Raw genomic sequence first — 17,319 nt, 5'->3', positions numbered from 1 at the left:
ACGTGTCGTTACTTTTTTTCTGTCACAGCAAAAAGGAGATGCCTCCCTCCAGTTTTCTATTTTAAATCTAGTTATGTATATATTAGATTAGTTAAAAATGAGCTATACAAAATATAAACAAACCAAGCAAATTGAACCATATTCAATTTCTTTAATAAGCTATAATGGAAAAGAATCTGAAAATGTATATATATGTATGTGTGTATTTGTATAACTGAATCACTTTGCTGTACACCTGAAACTAACATTGTAAATCAACTACCCTTCAATAAAAAATAAAATTAAAAAATACAGAATCCAATGATAGATTGTATTTATCATGGATGCCGGATGAAATTGTGTTAATGATTTTACCAAAATTAGTTCCACATAGTGGTAAATTATCGAATATGCTTTTGAGGTGAAATTTAACTGAACAATGGTCTTATGTGGGATTAATAATAACCAAGAATTCTATAATAACAATTGTAACCCTGAAGTTGATTATTTTAAAAATGTAATCCTGAGAATAATTATAAAACAAATTTCTAGTTATTAAAATAAAGCTTATCAGCAGATAATCTTATAAAAATATGGATAATAGTTCTTACTGAAGTCATCATCTCTCTCAGGCTCTCCCCATGATTTCTGGACAAGAGCGCTTAAAGCAGAAAGCATTAATTGGCCAATACAAGGCCCTGCTTACAGAGAATGTTTAATTTAGTGAGTAATATGTCTTATTTAGGAATTTTAGAGTGAAAAATTCTGTTTTATATTTTCACATTTACATTTTATGAAGTTCCTCATTTTCCAAATCCTTTAAATGTTATGAGTTATTAATGTATCAGTCTTCTACGATGTATTGACACTTTTGTTGACTTTTTAATAAGTCTCTAAGTATTGACATTTGTATGTCTCCTGTAAGTATACCCTCCCAGCCCAACAACCGGGCTCACCCTGAGGAAGCACCTTTGCACAGCCCTCCATGCCCGTCCTGGCCTCTTTCTATAGGACCCAGATGAACAGCGCTGGGCTCCAAGCAATCTGGCGGACGAACAAGGGCAGATGACAGTAACGTGACCTTGAGAAGGCAGCATTGCAGATTTAGGGCATATTCAGTTGTTTAAGCTCACAGCACTCAACACTGACAGAAGAGTTTTAAATGTTCTGGATAATTTGTCAACTTCCTGTAACTTGCATCTTCTTAGTTTCAATGTTTTCCTGAGGTTCACAGAAATGTATAGCGTTTTTGTTTTGTTTTGTTCTTTTTTTTTTTTTTTTGCTGTCTTCACTCTGCCATTGGAATTCCATGGGACCATGAGTCTACACCAATACTGCATGCGTTCCTTTGGCTAAAGGAGACGTCCTTCCTACTAAAACCTTGGCTGAATAATGGAACTAACTGGAACTAAAAATCAAACCAGAAAAAAAATGAATAATATTGAGGGTTATAATAGGGTATTTTATTTTTATAGTATTTAATTTTTTATAGTATTTAATTTTTAATTTGTGTACCACAAAGTGATTCAGTTATACATATATATATATATATATATACATATATATATATATACACACATATGGATTTTCATATTCTTTTTCATTGTAGGCTATTATAAGGTATTGAATATAGTTCCCAAAACATTTGCTTTAGAAGCATAAGTTAATTTTTGACAAAGTAAAATACTAGTCCAGTGTAGAATTTAACAGTGCAGTGAAATCATAGGGAATATGAAGCCAATGATCATCTTCTCAATAAATAAACCTCTCTATCAATAATGCAATTTTGTTCAAGGATACAAAGTGCCACATACTATGTGAGTTATTTCTTGCTGCAGAAGACAGTATCTCAAAACTTTAGTGGCTTAAAACAGCAGCATTTGTTATTATGTATTTGCTGCTGCTCAGGGACTGAAAGGGTTGCTTAGTGATGTGGTTCCGGCTCAGAGCCTGTCATGAAGTCTCATTCAGGATGTCGGCCAGAGCTGAACTCATCCGAGGGCTCAACTGGGGCCAGAAGATCCACTCCCAGTTTCACTCACTTGGCTATTGGCAGGTGGCTCCAGTTCATCACCATGTGGGTCTCTCCATGGGACTGCCAGAGGGTCCTCACTACATGGCAGCTGGCTTCCCCCAGAGTAAGAACGTAAAAGAGAAACCACCAGGAAGCCATGAGCCTTTCATGACTCAGTCTCCATACTGGCACACTCAATCCTGCCTTTCTTCTGTTTGTTAGAAGTGAAAAGGAAGTCCAGCCCACACTCAAGAATAGGGGAAGGAGGCTCTTCCTAATTCCATTTGTAAGGGAGTGTTAAAGACTTTGTGAACTTATTTTAAATCACCACACACACATTCACAACATTGCTGGAAACTGGCTTCAATTGATTATTACAACCATTTGTTCATGTGAACCTAAATTCTCTTCACAAGTCATGACCAGAAGTTAATTAGGTGCTAGGATGTTGTCCCTTAGATTGGCTACATCTCTGGAGCCCTGGAAGTTCTCAAAAGGACTGGTCTGTATCCATATTCAAACAACTTTGTACAGTCTGTTTTATTTGAATAGTCAAAAAAAAAAATCTCGACTGGTTGGTAAACTAGATATGACTGAATTGAAAACCAAATAACTTCTTTGGTTGAATTTCCTGTAAAAAATACTTGAAAACTTTTGACATAAAAAGTGTCTCTGTAACATGATGTGTTGTTTTCCCCTTTCATCAATGTAGAGAGGATGGCTGTGTTCCTGTCCCAGCTCAAGCTACCAGCAGCAATGTTGGCTGCCCAGGCCCATGGGAGGCCTGGTCCGCCAGGAAAGGATGGGTTACCTGGGCCACCAGGAGACCCTGGCCCTCAAGGTAAGTCTTCAAGGATGATATATGTTTACCAGCTCTTCAACTCTCAGTATTTATAAGATGCTAATCACAGTTAAGACATAAATTTAGATATATGTAAATTTAGATATATTTATATATATATATAAATTGTATGTAATTTATATATATTTAAAATATATATATAATGTATGTATTTTATAAATTATATATGTAACTATATACTGATTTAATATAGAAGATCTTGTTAATAGTTGACATTCTAGAAATAGGTTTTGAACTATTACTCCTTCAAATTTAAAATTGATAATTATCTGCCAATCTAAATGCATTTAATAATAATATTTGTCATGACAATAACAGCAATAATATATGCTTATTTATCATTATTATCTGGGAATCTCTGAGTTGCTTATGCCTTGCTGTTAATACAAGCAGACCACAAGAATCCTCATCTTAGTCATCTTAGCATCTTAAGGAACCTGAGGGAAAGGTCTTAAGAGCTGCTACTGTAACTAGTGACTCGGGTCCAAAATACATCTTGGAGAAATTTTAGAATCCTTTTTCTTCTTCTGTAAAAGTGGTGAATGGTAACTTGAATTTTTTAAAAATTTCTCGTGTAGTTTCTAAACTTTTTTAAAGCAAAGCTTTATTCAAATTGGCCAAAAATTTTGCTCCACTGATGACAGCTTGACAAGAGATGTGATCTTTGGTGTAGCTTGACTCAGTTAAGCTGGCAGGGCCATTTTCTAGAAATGTGATTGGCAATCAGCAGAGGGGCCGAATAGACCCTGGCTTGGAAGAGTCACAGCTCTGGCAAGGAAATGTTGAATCCAGTGAGTGCGCACCATGAAAGATAAGACCAGGAAAACTGCTTTCCGTGGGTTACATAGAGAAACTCCTCCTTGGAATAAACAAAAACTTGTGTAAAGGAGAGAAGAGAAAGTTGACGCCAATATCACACAGGGATACAGTTCAAAATACTGTGTATGCAGAGAATTATTTTCCTTTCACTAGTTCACTCTCCTTTGACTACTTCTCAGTTTTCTGGAGGAAGTGCCCCCAAGGTGCCCTCCCTTACCTGAGAATGCCCCCTGAAGGGTGACCCAGTCACAGGGTTTGTTAGGATCCTTTGTACAATCGAGACGGACCAGGGTTCAGGTTTAGTCAGTCACTCCAGTTGACCTGACTGACCATCCTTTCTACCTTTCCCTTAGGTCATAGAGAGGTTTGGCAGGTAGCTGGAAGAAAAAGTGGGGAAGCAGGTGTAGCCTTCTGTGTGGATCATTGGGCAGAGGGTGGTTAATTATTTTCTTTTGCTAGTTGGGTCGGTTGTGAATTCAGAGTGTAGGAGATGGGGAAGAAGAGCTTGAAAGGCCATCTGAAGATGTTTGATACCTCAAACCATGTGAAGGACCAACACTACTAACATCAATAGGAGAAAAATCTTATACAGATGCTTCTACAGGAGAAGAATCTTGGACAGCAGCGAGCTAAGAGAACAAGAGCAGGGGAAAGTCAGGAGAGCAAGGAAAACCGTTCTGAACTGGAGTCACCCATCCACACAAACACCTGTCTCAGGCTCCCTCCTGTGCTGGGAAGGCCCGTCTGGAAGGCTCTCGGGCAGAGGCATGCCACATCAGGAGTGTTACTGCAGCTTTTGGAAACGAGGCCTCTGTTCTCCACTCAGCTGACTTTCCCTTCTGCAAAAGATTCCTCTAGATTTATCTGCTGTGCAGCCAAGATCTTATTGACTCCTTCTCCTCCTGATGGGGCTATCAGTGCAATTCTTGAACTGGAAGGACTTCCCCATATGATGTCCAACCTTTTCCTTTTCTTCTTTTGTTCTCTTCTTGTGATCTTGTAACTATCTTTAGTATTAAGCTTGGATTCCTTTTTCTTTTTTGTGTGTATATTATAGACTTTTGGTTTGCAGTTACCAAAAGGTTTTGATATAGCACTCTAGATAGATAATAATAATAATAATAATAATAATTATTATTATTATTATTATTATTATATATGATTGCTTTAAGTGACTGAGCTCTTAATTTCAAATGCATTTTAAACATCCTGCATTTGGACTCTCCTCCCTTCGTGAATTTGACATCATATTTTATATCTAATTGTTTTGTGTATCCGTTAGTTGCTTGTTGTAGATACAGATGACTTCACTACTCCTGTCTTTTGACCTTCCTCCTAGCTTGTGTGTGGATGCCGTCCTACGTTTACTGTATGTTTGCCTTTACCGGTGGGCTTTTCCATTTCGCAGTTTTCTTGTTTCTAGTTGTGGCCTTTTCTGCCTAGAGAAGTTCCTTTAGCAGTTGTTGTAAAACAGGTTTGGTGGTGCTAAATTCTTTTAGCCTTCGCCTGTCTGTAAAGCTTTTGATTTCTCCATCAAATTTGAATGAGTATTCTTGGTTGTTGGTTTTTTTCCCTTTCATCACTTTGAATAGATTGTGCCACTCCCTTCTGGACTCTCGAGTTTCTGCTAAGAAATCAGCTGACAGTTTTATGGGAGTTCCCTTCTATGTTATTTGTCGCTTTTCCCTTGTTGCTTTTAATATTCTCTCCTTATCTTTGATTTTTGACATTTTAATTGTAATATTTCTAGGTGTGTTACTCTTAGTGTTGATCTTGTACAAGAATCTCTGTGTTTCCAGAACTTGGGTAACTGTTTCCTTTCCCGAGTTAGGGAAGTTTTTAGCTATCATCTCTTCAGATATTTTCTCAGGCCCTTTCTCTCTCTCTCCTCCTCCTGGGACCCCTATAATGCGAATAAATTAACACCTTGATGTTGTCCCAGAGGTCTCTTAAACTATCATCATTTCTTTTTCTTTTTTCTTTTTTCTGTTCTGCAGTAGTGATTTCCACTACATATGATTTCCAACTTTTTAAAAAGCAGTTTAGTAAAATTGACAAAACTTTTGTCCCACCAGAGGGTTTCTGACAATAGACATATCCTGATTATAACTCAGGTGTCTTCTCAACTTTTGTGTGATATTTCCTTTTCAGTATTTGTTAAATGCCAGAAATGTGGCTGAAAAATAAAACTTGTGAAAGACTGGATTCATTTTCAAGGAATATTTGCCTGTAGTCATGCTATACTGATTATCCTGCCTAAGGACTCTGGAAAATCTTACTGTAGGAAAAAAAAAAAAGGGCCACTGTTTGATTTTTGGTGCCTCACCAGCAGTTGACAGGACCTGGAAGGTTTTTCTCTGGTAGATAAATGAATATGAAGTGATCAGAAGATAAAGTGATGCATATAACTTCAAAGCTTTGCTCTGCTCAATCTAAAAGTTTTCTCAAAAAGGAAAAAAAATTCATATAAAACTGTTACCCTTGTGACCATGCAAACCTCAGAGGCTGTTGGTAGAATTAGTCCTCCTCCTGATACAGCATGACTGAGTTTGAGGAAAGGCTGAAGTGAAAAATCCCGCAAAGAAAGGGAAATGGAATGTGAGCCTTGAGCGTGAGGCCATGTGTTCTGTCCACTCACAAATTCAGAAATTTCCAAAAGGGATTTTTTTTTCAGTGTTTTTCAAGAAAGAAATTCATTTTCATTTGAAATGAAGTGGTTTGGTTTGAAATATGCACTATAGAATGAGTCCTTTAGTATCTTACTATCTTTGGGGAAGGACAAAAATTTAAAGGTGTGAAGGAAAAATACTGCAAACCATATAGGTAAACAAAGAACGCTGAAGCCATCAAGTCATCAGCAGCTGCCGCCACCCCACAGTGAAGACAAGCCTGCAGCCCGGCCTCTAAAGCCTCTCACAATGGTGCACCCTGAGGGGACTCAGAATAAGAAAGGACAGGATACTGGCCCTAGATAGCTATGTGCTTGTCAAAGGAATGAATTCAGTGAGCCCAAATGTTTGCTTCCTCCCATACATAGAAAAGCACTAAATTCTTTAACTTGAGATGCCTGGTTTTCTTCGTTAACCAGTAATCCTTTAAAACCTACAGCCAGCATAGTACTCAACGGTGAAAAACTCAAAAGCTTCCCTCTAAAATCTGGGACAAGACAAGGATGCCCACTATCACCAGTCCTATTCAAAATAGTCTTGGAAGCCCTAGCCACAGCAATCAAGCAAAAGAGAGAAATGAAAGGGATCCAAATTAGAAAAGAAGAGGTGAAAGTGTCACTATATGCAGATGACATGATACTATATATAGAAAACCCTAAAAGGTCCACACAAAAACTGCTAGAACTAATCGAAGAATTTAGCAAGGTAGCCGGTTACAAGATTAACATTCAAAAATCAGTTGCATGTCTTTACACTAATGATGAATCAACAGAAAAAGAAAGTAAAGAAACAATCCCCTTTAAAATAGCATGCAAAGTAATAAAATACTTAGGAGTAAATCTACCAAGGAGGTGAAAGACTTATACATGGAAAACTATAAACCATTAATGAAGGAAATTAAAGAAGACTTAAAAAAATGGAAAGATATCCCATGCTCCTGGATTGGAAGAATCAATATTGTTAAAATGGTCACACTGCCAAAGGCAATCTACAGATTTTATGCAATCCCTATCAAATTACCCAGGACATATTTCACAGAACTAGAACAAGTCATAACAAAATTTATATGGAACCATCAAAGACCTAGAATTCCCAAAGCATTACTGAAGAGAAAGAAAGAGGCTGGAGGAATAACTCTCCCAGACTTCAGACAATACTACAGAGCTGCAGTCATCAAGACAGCATGGTGTTGGTACAAAAACAGACATGTGGACCAATGGAACAGAACAGAGAGCCCAGAAATGAACCCACAAACTTTTGGTCAACTAATCTTTGACAAAGGAGGCAAGAATATACAATGGAATAAAGACAATCTCTTCAGCAAATGGTGTTGGGAAAGCTGGACAGCAGCATGTAAAACAATGAAGCTAGAGCACTCCCTTACACCAGACACAAAAATAAACTCAAAATGGATCAAAGACTTAAACATAAGACAAAATACAATAAACCTCCTAGAAGAAAATATAGGCAAAACATAATCTCACATACATCTGAAAAATGTTCTCCTAGGGCAGTCTACCCAAGAAATAGAAATAAAAGCAAGAATAAACAAATGGGACCTAATTAAACTTATAAGCTTCTGCACAACAAAGGAAACCATAAGTAAAACAAAAAGACAACCTATGGAATGGGAGAAAATTTTTGCAAATGAAACTGACAAAGGCTTAATCTCCAGAATATATAAGCAACTCATACAACTTAAGAAAAAAACAAACAACCCAGTCCAAAAATGGGCAGAAGACCTAAACAAGCAATTCTCCAAGGAAGACATACAAATGATCAATAGGTACATGTAAAAATGCTCAATTTCACTAATTATCAGAGAAATGCAAATCAAAACTACAATGAGGTATCCCTTCACACCAGTCAGAATGGCCATCATTCAAAAATCTACAAATGACAAATGCTGGAGAGGCTGTGGAGAAAAGGGAACCCTCCTACACTGCTGGTGGGAATGCAGTTTGGTGCAGCCACTGTAGAAAACAGTATGGAGATTCCTCAAAAGACTAGGAATAGACTTACCATATGACCCAGGAATCCCGCTCCTGGGCATATATCCAGAAGGAAACCTACTTCAAAATGACACCTGCACCCCAATGTTCATAGCAGCACTATTTACAATAGCCAAGACATGGAAACAGCCTAAATGTCCATCAACAGATGACTGGTTAGAGAAGATGTGGTATATTTATACAATGGAATACTATTCAGCCATAAAAACTGACAACATAACACCATTTGCAGCAACATGGATGTTCCTGGAGAATGTCATTCTAAGTGAAGTAAGCCAGAAAGAGAAAGAAAAATACCATATGAGATCGCTCATATGTGGAATCTAAAAATAAAAATAATAATAATAAATAAATAAATGCAAAATAGAAACAGACTCATAGACATAGAATACAAACTTTTGGTTGCCTGGGGGGTGGGAAGGGACAGACTGGGATTTCAAAATGTAGAGCAGATAAACAAGATTGTACTGTGTAGCACAGGGAAATATATGCAGGCTCTTGTGGTGGCTCACAGCAAAAGAGAATATGACAATGAATCTATGTATATTCATGTTTAACAGAAAAATTGTGCTCTACATTGGAATTTGACACAACATTGTAAAATGACTATAACTCAATAAAAAAAAAGTTTTAAAAAGTTAATAAATAAGAAATACTTCAGACCTTAAAAAAAAAAAAAAAAACAAGTAATCTGTTAGTGTTCCAACTACCTGGTCTTTGTTGTAAAACTCCTATATATCCTAGCTCCTCCCCTACCTCTTCGGAGCTGTCCCTCAGAGCGGTCTGAGAGGCTGTCATCCTGGGAGTCCTCAGCATTGTCCACCAAATAAAACATAACTCTCAACTTTTAATCTGTGCATTTATTTCATTCAACAAAGCGGTCTCATAAAGTTTCATGTGCTTATCTGAGAAGCAGGAGACATGTAGGGAGCAGTGAGACCATTGTTGTGAGACTACCGACATGCCTCGGAGACAGTGTGGGGCTGGTTCCAGACCACCACCATAAAGAAAGTTAATCTTGTGGATTTTGTTTCCCAGTGCATATGAAAGTTATGTTTACACTACACTGTGGTCTATTAAGTGTGCAATAGCATTATGTCTAAAAAAACAATGTCCATACCTTAATTAAAAATTACTTTATTGGGGGAGGGTACAGCTCAGTGGTAGAGTGTATGCTTAGCATGCACAAGGTCCTGGGTTCAGTCCCCAGTACCTTCATAAAAAATAAATAATAAATAAATAAACCTAATTATCTACCCCCGTTCAAAAAAAACTACAAAAAATTACTTTATTGAAGTAAGTCAGATAGAGAAAGATAAATATCACATGATATCATTTATATGTGGAATCTAAAAAAATGACACAAATGAACTAATTTACAAACCAGAAATAGATTCACAGATGTAAAAAATAAATTTATGATTACCAAAGGGAAAAGGTGGAGAGGGATAAATTAGGAGTTCAGGATTAGAAAATACAAACTATTGTATACAAAATAGGTAAACAATGTCCTACTGTATAGCACAAGGAACTATATTCAATAGCTTGTAATAACCTATAATGAAAAAGAATATGAAAAAGAATGTATGTACATATGTATATGTAACTGCATCACTGTGCTGTACACCAGAATCTAACACAACATTGTCAATCAACTACGCCTCAATTTAAAAACTCAATTTATTGCTAAAAACTGCTAACCATGATCTGAGCCTTCAGCAAGTCATAATCATTTTGCCGGTGGAGGGTCTTGCCTCCGTGTTGATGTCTGTTGACTGAGCAGGGTGGTGGTTGCTGAATTTTGGGGTGGCTGTGGCAATTTCTTAAAAGAAGACAATGATGAAGTTTGCTACATCGATTGACTCTTCCTTTCACAAAAGCCTTAGGTGTTCTTTGGTGGTGTTTGACCGACAGTAGAACGTCTTTCAAAACTGAAATCAGTCCCCTCAAACCCTGCGGCTGCTTTATCAACTAAGTTTACACCACATTCTAAATCTTCTGTTGTCATTTCAACAGTCTCCACAGTATCTTCACCAGGAGTACATTCTGTCTCAAGAAACCACCTTCTTTGCTCATCCATAAGAAACAGCTCTTCTTCCATTCAAGTTTTATCATGAGACTGCAGCGATCCAGTCCCATCTTCAGGCTCCACTTCTAAGTCTAATTCTCTTGCTATTTCCACATCTGCCATTACTTCCTCCATTAAAGATCTAAACCCCTCCAAGTCATCCATGAGGGTTGGCACCAACTTCTTCCAAACTCCTTTTAATGTTGATATTTTTTACCTCTTCCCGTGAATCATGAATGTGCTTATTGGCATCTAGAATGGTGAATCCTTTTTGGAAGCTTTTCAGTTGACTTTGCCCAGCTCCATCAGATGAATTGCTATCTCTGACTGCTACAGCTTTACAAAACGTATTTCCTAAATAATAAGCCTTGAAAGTCAAAATGAGTCTTCAATTGATGGGCTGCAGAAAGGATGTTGTATTAGCAGGCATGAAAACAACACAAATCTTGTCCATCTCTGTCAGGTCTCTTGGGTGACCATGTGCATTGTCAATGAGCAGTAATATTTTAAAAGGAATCTCTTTTTTTCTGAGCAGTAAGTCTCCCAAGTGCGCTTAAAGGATTCAGTAAACCATGCTGTCAACAGATGTGCTGTCATGCAGGCTTTGTTGTTCCATTTATAGAACCATAACAAATATAATAATAATGAAAACCTTTGAAAGATGGTGCCGATAGACTTGTTTGATGCAGGGTTGCTACAGGCCTTCAATTTGTAAAAAAAAACTCAGTATCTGCAAACTGCGATAAAACCAGATGTGCCTGTATTAGAAGTACACAGTCCAACTTGAAAAGAGGAGATCCTGCTTCTACCAAGATTCTGATAATGAAAACTTGTGGACCCTCTTTCAGAACCCTGATCTTCCTGCAGTGAGAACAGAGGCAACGTGATTCTGAATTGGGTCACCCCACTTGCACTTTTCCTAAATTCCCAAGAGGGGTCACTGTTGACATCTCTTTTTAATTCAAAAGCATTTCCAGACAGTTTTAGATTTTAACCATCCTGTGGTTCTCTGATTATTGCCTTCCTGCCGTGCACTGAGAGGAGTGCTTTCCTTGGTGTCCTTCATTCCCATGTGGGGTCTTCACTGTGGGACCTGGCATGTTCGTGCTGCTGGGGGGTGAGTAAGAACGTTCCACATCAGGGTCAAAGAAGCCCTGAGAAGCATGATCCCACTGGGTTCCCATATATAAAGAAGAAAGGCAAGTTTTTCTAAGAGATCTTATCTTCTTGGGAGAGTTTTTTGAGAAAGAACTTATTTTTATTTACTTATTTGTTTGTTCTAATTTTTGTTAATTTTATTGAGTGTAGTTGACATACAATATTATATTAGTTTCAGGTGTACAACATACTGATTCAACATTTATATACATTACAAATTGATCACAATGGTAAGTCTAGTAACCATCTGTCACCATAAATAGTTATTACAATATTATTGACTATATTTCCTATGTGGTATATTACATTCCTGTAAGTTGTTTATTTTAAAACTGGATATTTGAATCTCTCAATCACTTTCCTCCCCTCTGGCAACCACTAATTTATCCTAGTAACTATGAGTCTGATTCTATACAATTTTGTTTGTTCATTTGTTTTGTTTTTCAGATTCTACATATAAGTGAAATCATACAATACTTGCCTTTCTCCATCTGATAATTTCACTTAGCATAATTCACTCTAGGTCCATCCATGTGGTTGCAAATGGCCAGATTTCTTTCTTTTTATGGCTGAGTAATATTCCATTGTATATATATTTAACCACATCTTCTTCATCCGTTCATCTATCCATGGACATTTAGTCTGCTTCCATATTTGGCTATTGTAAATAATGCTGCAATGAACATTGGAGTGCATGTATCTTTTTGAATTAGTGTTTTCATATTCTAGTATTTTGTGGTGTCATCTCTAGACTTTTCTATATATAGCATCAAGTCATCTGCAAACAGTGACAACTTTACTTCTTCCTTTCCAATTTGAATTCCTTTTATTTATTTTTATTTCTTGTCTGATTGCTGTGGCTAGGACTTCCAATACTGCGTTGATTAAAAGTGGAGAGAGTTGACATCCTTGTTACTGATCTTAGAGGAAATGCATTTAGCTTTTCACTGTTGAGTATGTTAGCTGTGGGTTTATCATAATGGCCTTTATAATGTTGATATATGTTCCCTCTATGCCCACCTTCTGGAACATTTTTCTTATAAATGGATGTTAAATTTTGTCAAAAGCTTTTTCCGCATCTATTGAAATGACCATATGATTTTTATTCTCCAGTTTGTTAATGTGATACATCACATTGATTGATTTGTGGCTTTGATCATGATATATCATCCTTTTAATGTTTGTTATATTCAGTTTGTTAATATTTTGTTGAGAATTTTTTGCATCTATATTCATCAGGGGTCTTGGCCTGTAATTTCCTCTTCCTGTGGTGCCCTTGTCTTGTTTCAGTATCAGGGTAATGTCTCATAGAATGAGATTGGAAGTGTTCCTTCTTCTTCAATGTTTTGGAATAGTTTGAGAAGGAGAGGTATTACCGCTTTCTTAAATGTTTGGTAGAATTCACCTGTGAAGCCCTGGACCTTGTTGGGAGTTTTTTGATTTCTGATTCAATTTCATTGCTAGTGATTGGTCTGTTTCTTCCTGATTCAGTCTTGGGAGATTGTAGATCTCAAACACCCTTCTGTTGTGGTTGGGTCATGATTGCTGTGGGGGTGCTGGTGGGTAGAACTGGCCCCCAGCTGGCTGGCTGCAGGACCCAGCCATGTCTATTGCAGACACACTGGTGCACAGAGCAGCCTCCCCAGAGTGGTCGCCACTTTGGAAGGGCACCAGTGTCATCCAGGGCTGCCCACTGTTAGGGCAAGAGCTACTTTGGAGGGGCTGGCTGGGCCAGGCAGGTTGGGCAGGGTGGTTCCTTAGGAGGATGGTGGGGTGGGGCACAGTGTTAGCTACATAGATGGAGAGTGACAGAATGCCACCGAGCCACCAGCACTGACCCAGGAGGTGGAATGAGAGAGAAAAATGGCACTCGCCAGAACTTCCATCCTTGGAGAAGCTTCTGTTGGATCCCTGCCTTTCTGGCACATTCCCTAAAACTAGTCAATGAATCTCTTTCTCATATGACCCAGGTGCTTTTCAAACTGCTACTTCTGTGCTGGGACTCGGAGCAAGTGAATTTGTGTGTGAGCCCCTTAAGAGTGGAGTCTTGGTACAGCCCGCAGGCTCTCCTGGACATAAGCTCTGCTGGTTTTCAAAGCCAGACATTATGGGGGCTCGTCTCCCTGATGCAGTTTCCCTGGGCTAGAGAGCCTGACAGGGGGCCTGGACCCCCGACTCCTCGGGGGGTGGGGGGGGCTGTCACAGTTGTGATATCCGTCCTGCTTGTGGGTCACCATTCCAGGGTTGTGGGCTGTGACTGGACCGCTTCTCCGTCCCTCCTCCTCATCTTGACCCCTCGGCTGTAGAAGCTCTCTTCTGCTAGTCTTCAGGTCATCCTAACTGATGGTTGTTTTATATGTAGTTGTGGTTTGGGTGATCAGGTGCCCTGCAAGAACTTGATTTAAACTCTCTCCAAACATAGCTGATTTTCCACCTCTCTGAAGACCCTCAAGCACAGACCCCACACCTGAAAGCCTCATGCATTTCAGAAAGAGCCCTGCACACTGAGTGAATACGGAGTCACCGGGAGAAAACAGAGCCAGCCACTTGTCCTCCTTCAGTTTCGGAGGGACGGTGTTGGGAACGATCATTCTTACTTTTGAACTTCCCGAGTTGAGCTGTTATTTGGTTTATAACGAAGGAAACCTTTCTCTTATTTGTGATCCAGTGGCCCACGGGGTAGTTCACGTGACTGATAGAGATCAAGATCTGACCTTTCAAATTTGTCAGCAGCAGGGACCTTAAGAAATGGAACACAATGTGGGTGTCAAAATGATAAAGGACAGTGTGGTCAGTTAATGGTCTGGAATCAGGGAGGCCAAACAACTTATAAGCCTTGCAGACAGCTAGTAAGGCCCCCCCCATGAAGAACTGTCCCTCCCAAAATGCCAGTAACACTCTTTTCTGTCCTCATTTTTCCTGTATGCATATAGATGCACAGATTCGCAACTTCAGAAGTAAATCCCTGTAGTTGAAATGGAAAATCTCCCTACCAGAAATAAAGCCTCGCAGCTGAAAAACCCCAGCAAACACCACATTTCTTCCAATGTTCTGGATTAGGACACTGCCTTTGTTTTATTTCCGTTTTCCTACGTAAGCTACACTGATACCAAACTGTCATCATGAAAATACATGTCTGTTTGCAGATAGACTAGCCTTTTAGTCCTTTCCAAATTTTAAGGATGACCTATGCTAAAAGGGATGAAAATCTTAACTCTAGAAAATGGGAAAGCTGTTATTCACCTTATTAGCATTCCTATCTGAAGTTTTGTTGTGAAGCAATTATAAAGTGAGCCCATGTGGCTTTTTGGTAGCCTTCATAAGGAATGAGCTTGGGACCTTATTAGGAAACGTAAGAGTAGAAAGCTCTTGTGTGCTCTGTGAATTGAAAATCTTTCTCTAATCATAGTAGGTCGTTATTAACCCAATAAGCTGAGAGATTTGTACAAATAAGTTATTATATTTGATACGAGAAGTGTAAATGTTGCCTTATTACACAAATACACAAATTTTGTTTCTTGTTTTATGATACCATATGCACTGAAATCCACATGGAATGAATAATATATTTTACATGATATTAAAATCTAGAACGGAATTTAAATATGCAACTTTCAGCAGAATTGCCCTTCATTTGGAATTGTGCCACAGTGTTGTTAATCCAAAATTCATATATCTTCAGTTATTTTTATTTCCTCCTCATTTTTTAGCCTATGATCTCAAGCACTCACTGAGATGACTTGAGGGTCAACTTAACCACGTTTCTGTAATAGTGTGAACTGGGTTGAACTATTAAATATACTTCAGGTAGTAAATGTTATTTTAGTGCAGAGATGTTTAAATAATAGAGGTTTGGAAGGATGCTTCCACATGACCCAGAGTGCAGACATTTTTTCCTTATTGTTCAAGTATGTTAAATGAAAGTCACTTGTATAAAAGAAATCCAGGTAATATTTTAAATGTTAGTATGTATCGATTTAGGATATTGCCCACATGCTCAGCCACTGTTCTCTCTGGGATCTAGGATCATATTGAATATCTGTAACATAGTTTCCAGATAGAAATGGGTGGAGATATTCCACTGGGTGTATTTTCCATATGCACCTCAAAATATTTCCCGAATGTATACTTTTTTTTCAACTATTTTCACATTTGTGGTCAGGTCAAGCCTCCAAAGCTGAAAAAATAATGGTGTGGTAATCACATTGCTAACATTATTTAAATAATAATGTGTATACTATATGGTCAGGTCAAAACAGAATGATAACCCCCAAAATGTCTAATTCCCAGCAATAATAGGAAATAATTTGTCCTGCATACATTCACAGAGAACAGTAACATTTCTCCTCCTATCACATTGTGCTATAATAACACACCTTTATGGAAAGGCACAGCTGAGTCACGGCCTGCTGGCTCCTACTGAGATGCTCTCCCAGTGATTATCCTTGCTGTGTGTCTGCATGACTCTACATGCCTGCTCTGTGCATTTGGGAGTAGGAGCAATTTTTAAGCTGCTGTTGAAGTATGAAAGAGTTAAGAGTTAAAACCCCATTTATCATCACTGAAACTCTCATAACCAAGAACATTTTCTTCAATCAAGTCTTACATGGATGCCAATATATAAAATACAGAGGAAAAAGGTGTTTTATGCTTTTTTAAAAACAGGGATAAGGGCCTCCAGAGGCAAAAATCACTCAGTGCTATTTTAGTTCAGGTGACAACAAGCATATTCAAGAAGAAGAATGATTTCGTTTTAAAATGTATACAGATCTTAGATCTAATTCATTTTGGTTAAACCAACTTAAGTTGATGAAGTGAATTTAGATGAAGCCTTCAATCTCCTCTTGCTTTCCATCATTATCGAAGCTCCTAGTCTGTCAGGATCATGTTAAAACAAGGGGTTGCTGTTTTAATTCTCCTTGGAAAGGACATAAAGCATTGGAAAGGACCATAACAACAGTTGTAGTCAGTAATCTGAACAAAGACCTAATTCCTGAGTTGGGTGGATTCGCATATATTTAGACTTTTAGTGTCACTCATTAAAATCATGAGTTTTTGCTCCCTTCGTTCTCTTTAATTGTTGTACTAGGCTGCAGATTCTTGCTGTCACGTTATCTTGCCTCCCTGTTAAGCAGAACTCTTCCAGCTACTTATATTTAGCTTGTATCTGCTCTCCAGGCAGAACTCCCGTTGAAGAGGGCTCGCACACCTTGTCGTTAGCTATTTGAAAGGAGATACACCTGATTGGTGTGTTTAAGCATCATTTTCAGTGCCCAAAGTCTCACTGTCAAGAGTTTGACTAGTTGGAACATTTTATAGTGATTGTATATTTCCAAGGTCTGTATTGCCAATTGCACAAAATCTGTTTGACATGTTAGTTAATATGTGGTTAATGCAAAACAGCTAATATGCTATTATGTTAAATGAAGGACCTGCCAAAATTTTGCAGACTAAGATCATGGTTCTTGCGTGGGCTGTGTTGGGGTAGAGCACACTTACTTTTCTGTCTCTCTTTTTATGTATCTCTTGCTTAGGCTACCGAGGACAGAAGGGAGAAAGAGGGGAGCCTGGAATTGGGCTTCCGGGGAGTCCGGGTCTTCCTGGGACTTCAGGTAATAGTGATGTTGTCTTCACAACACGAGCTGGCTCCAAAAATAAGGAGCCATGCCTTCTCCCCTGTGGCCCTTATGTATTGCTATGGGTGATGCTGAGTGACCCGTGTTGGATGGAGTGAGGGA

General features: G+C 38.3%; 1 protein-coding gene across 1 annotated transcript in view; it reads left to right on the top strand.

The window, feature by feature from the left end:
• COL19A1 (collagen type XIX alpha 1 chain) overlaps positions 1 to 17,319 on the top strand; it is a 323,156-nt gene that overhangs the window by 298,312 nt on the left and 7,525 nt on the right. Inside the window, 2 exon segments of the mRNA XM_032484458.1 lie at positions 2,706 to 2,834; positions 17,116 to 17,193. Coding sequence (XP_032340349.1) covers positions 2,706 to 2,834; positions 17,116 to 17,193 — 207 coding nt within the window.

Source organism: Camelus ferus, chromosome 8 (assembly GCF_009834535.1).
Source record: "Camelus ferus isolate YT-003-E chromosome 8, BCGSAC_Cfer_1.0, whole genome shotgun sequence".
NCBI classification, from domain to species: domain Eukaryota; kingdom Metazoa; phylum Chordata; class Mammalia; order Artiodactyla; family Camelidae; genus Camelus; species Camelus ferus.
The sequence above is the reverse complement of the archived record's forward strand: the minus strand, read 5'-3'. Positions and strand labels throughout refer to the sequence as shown.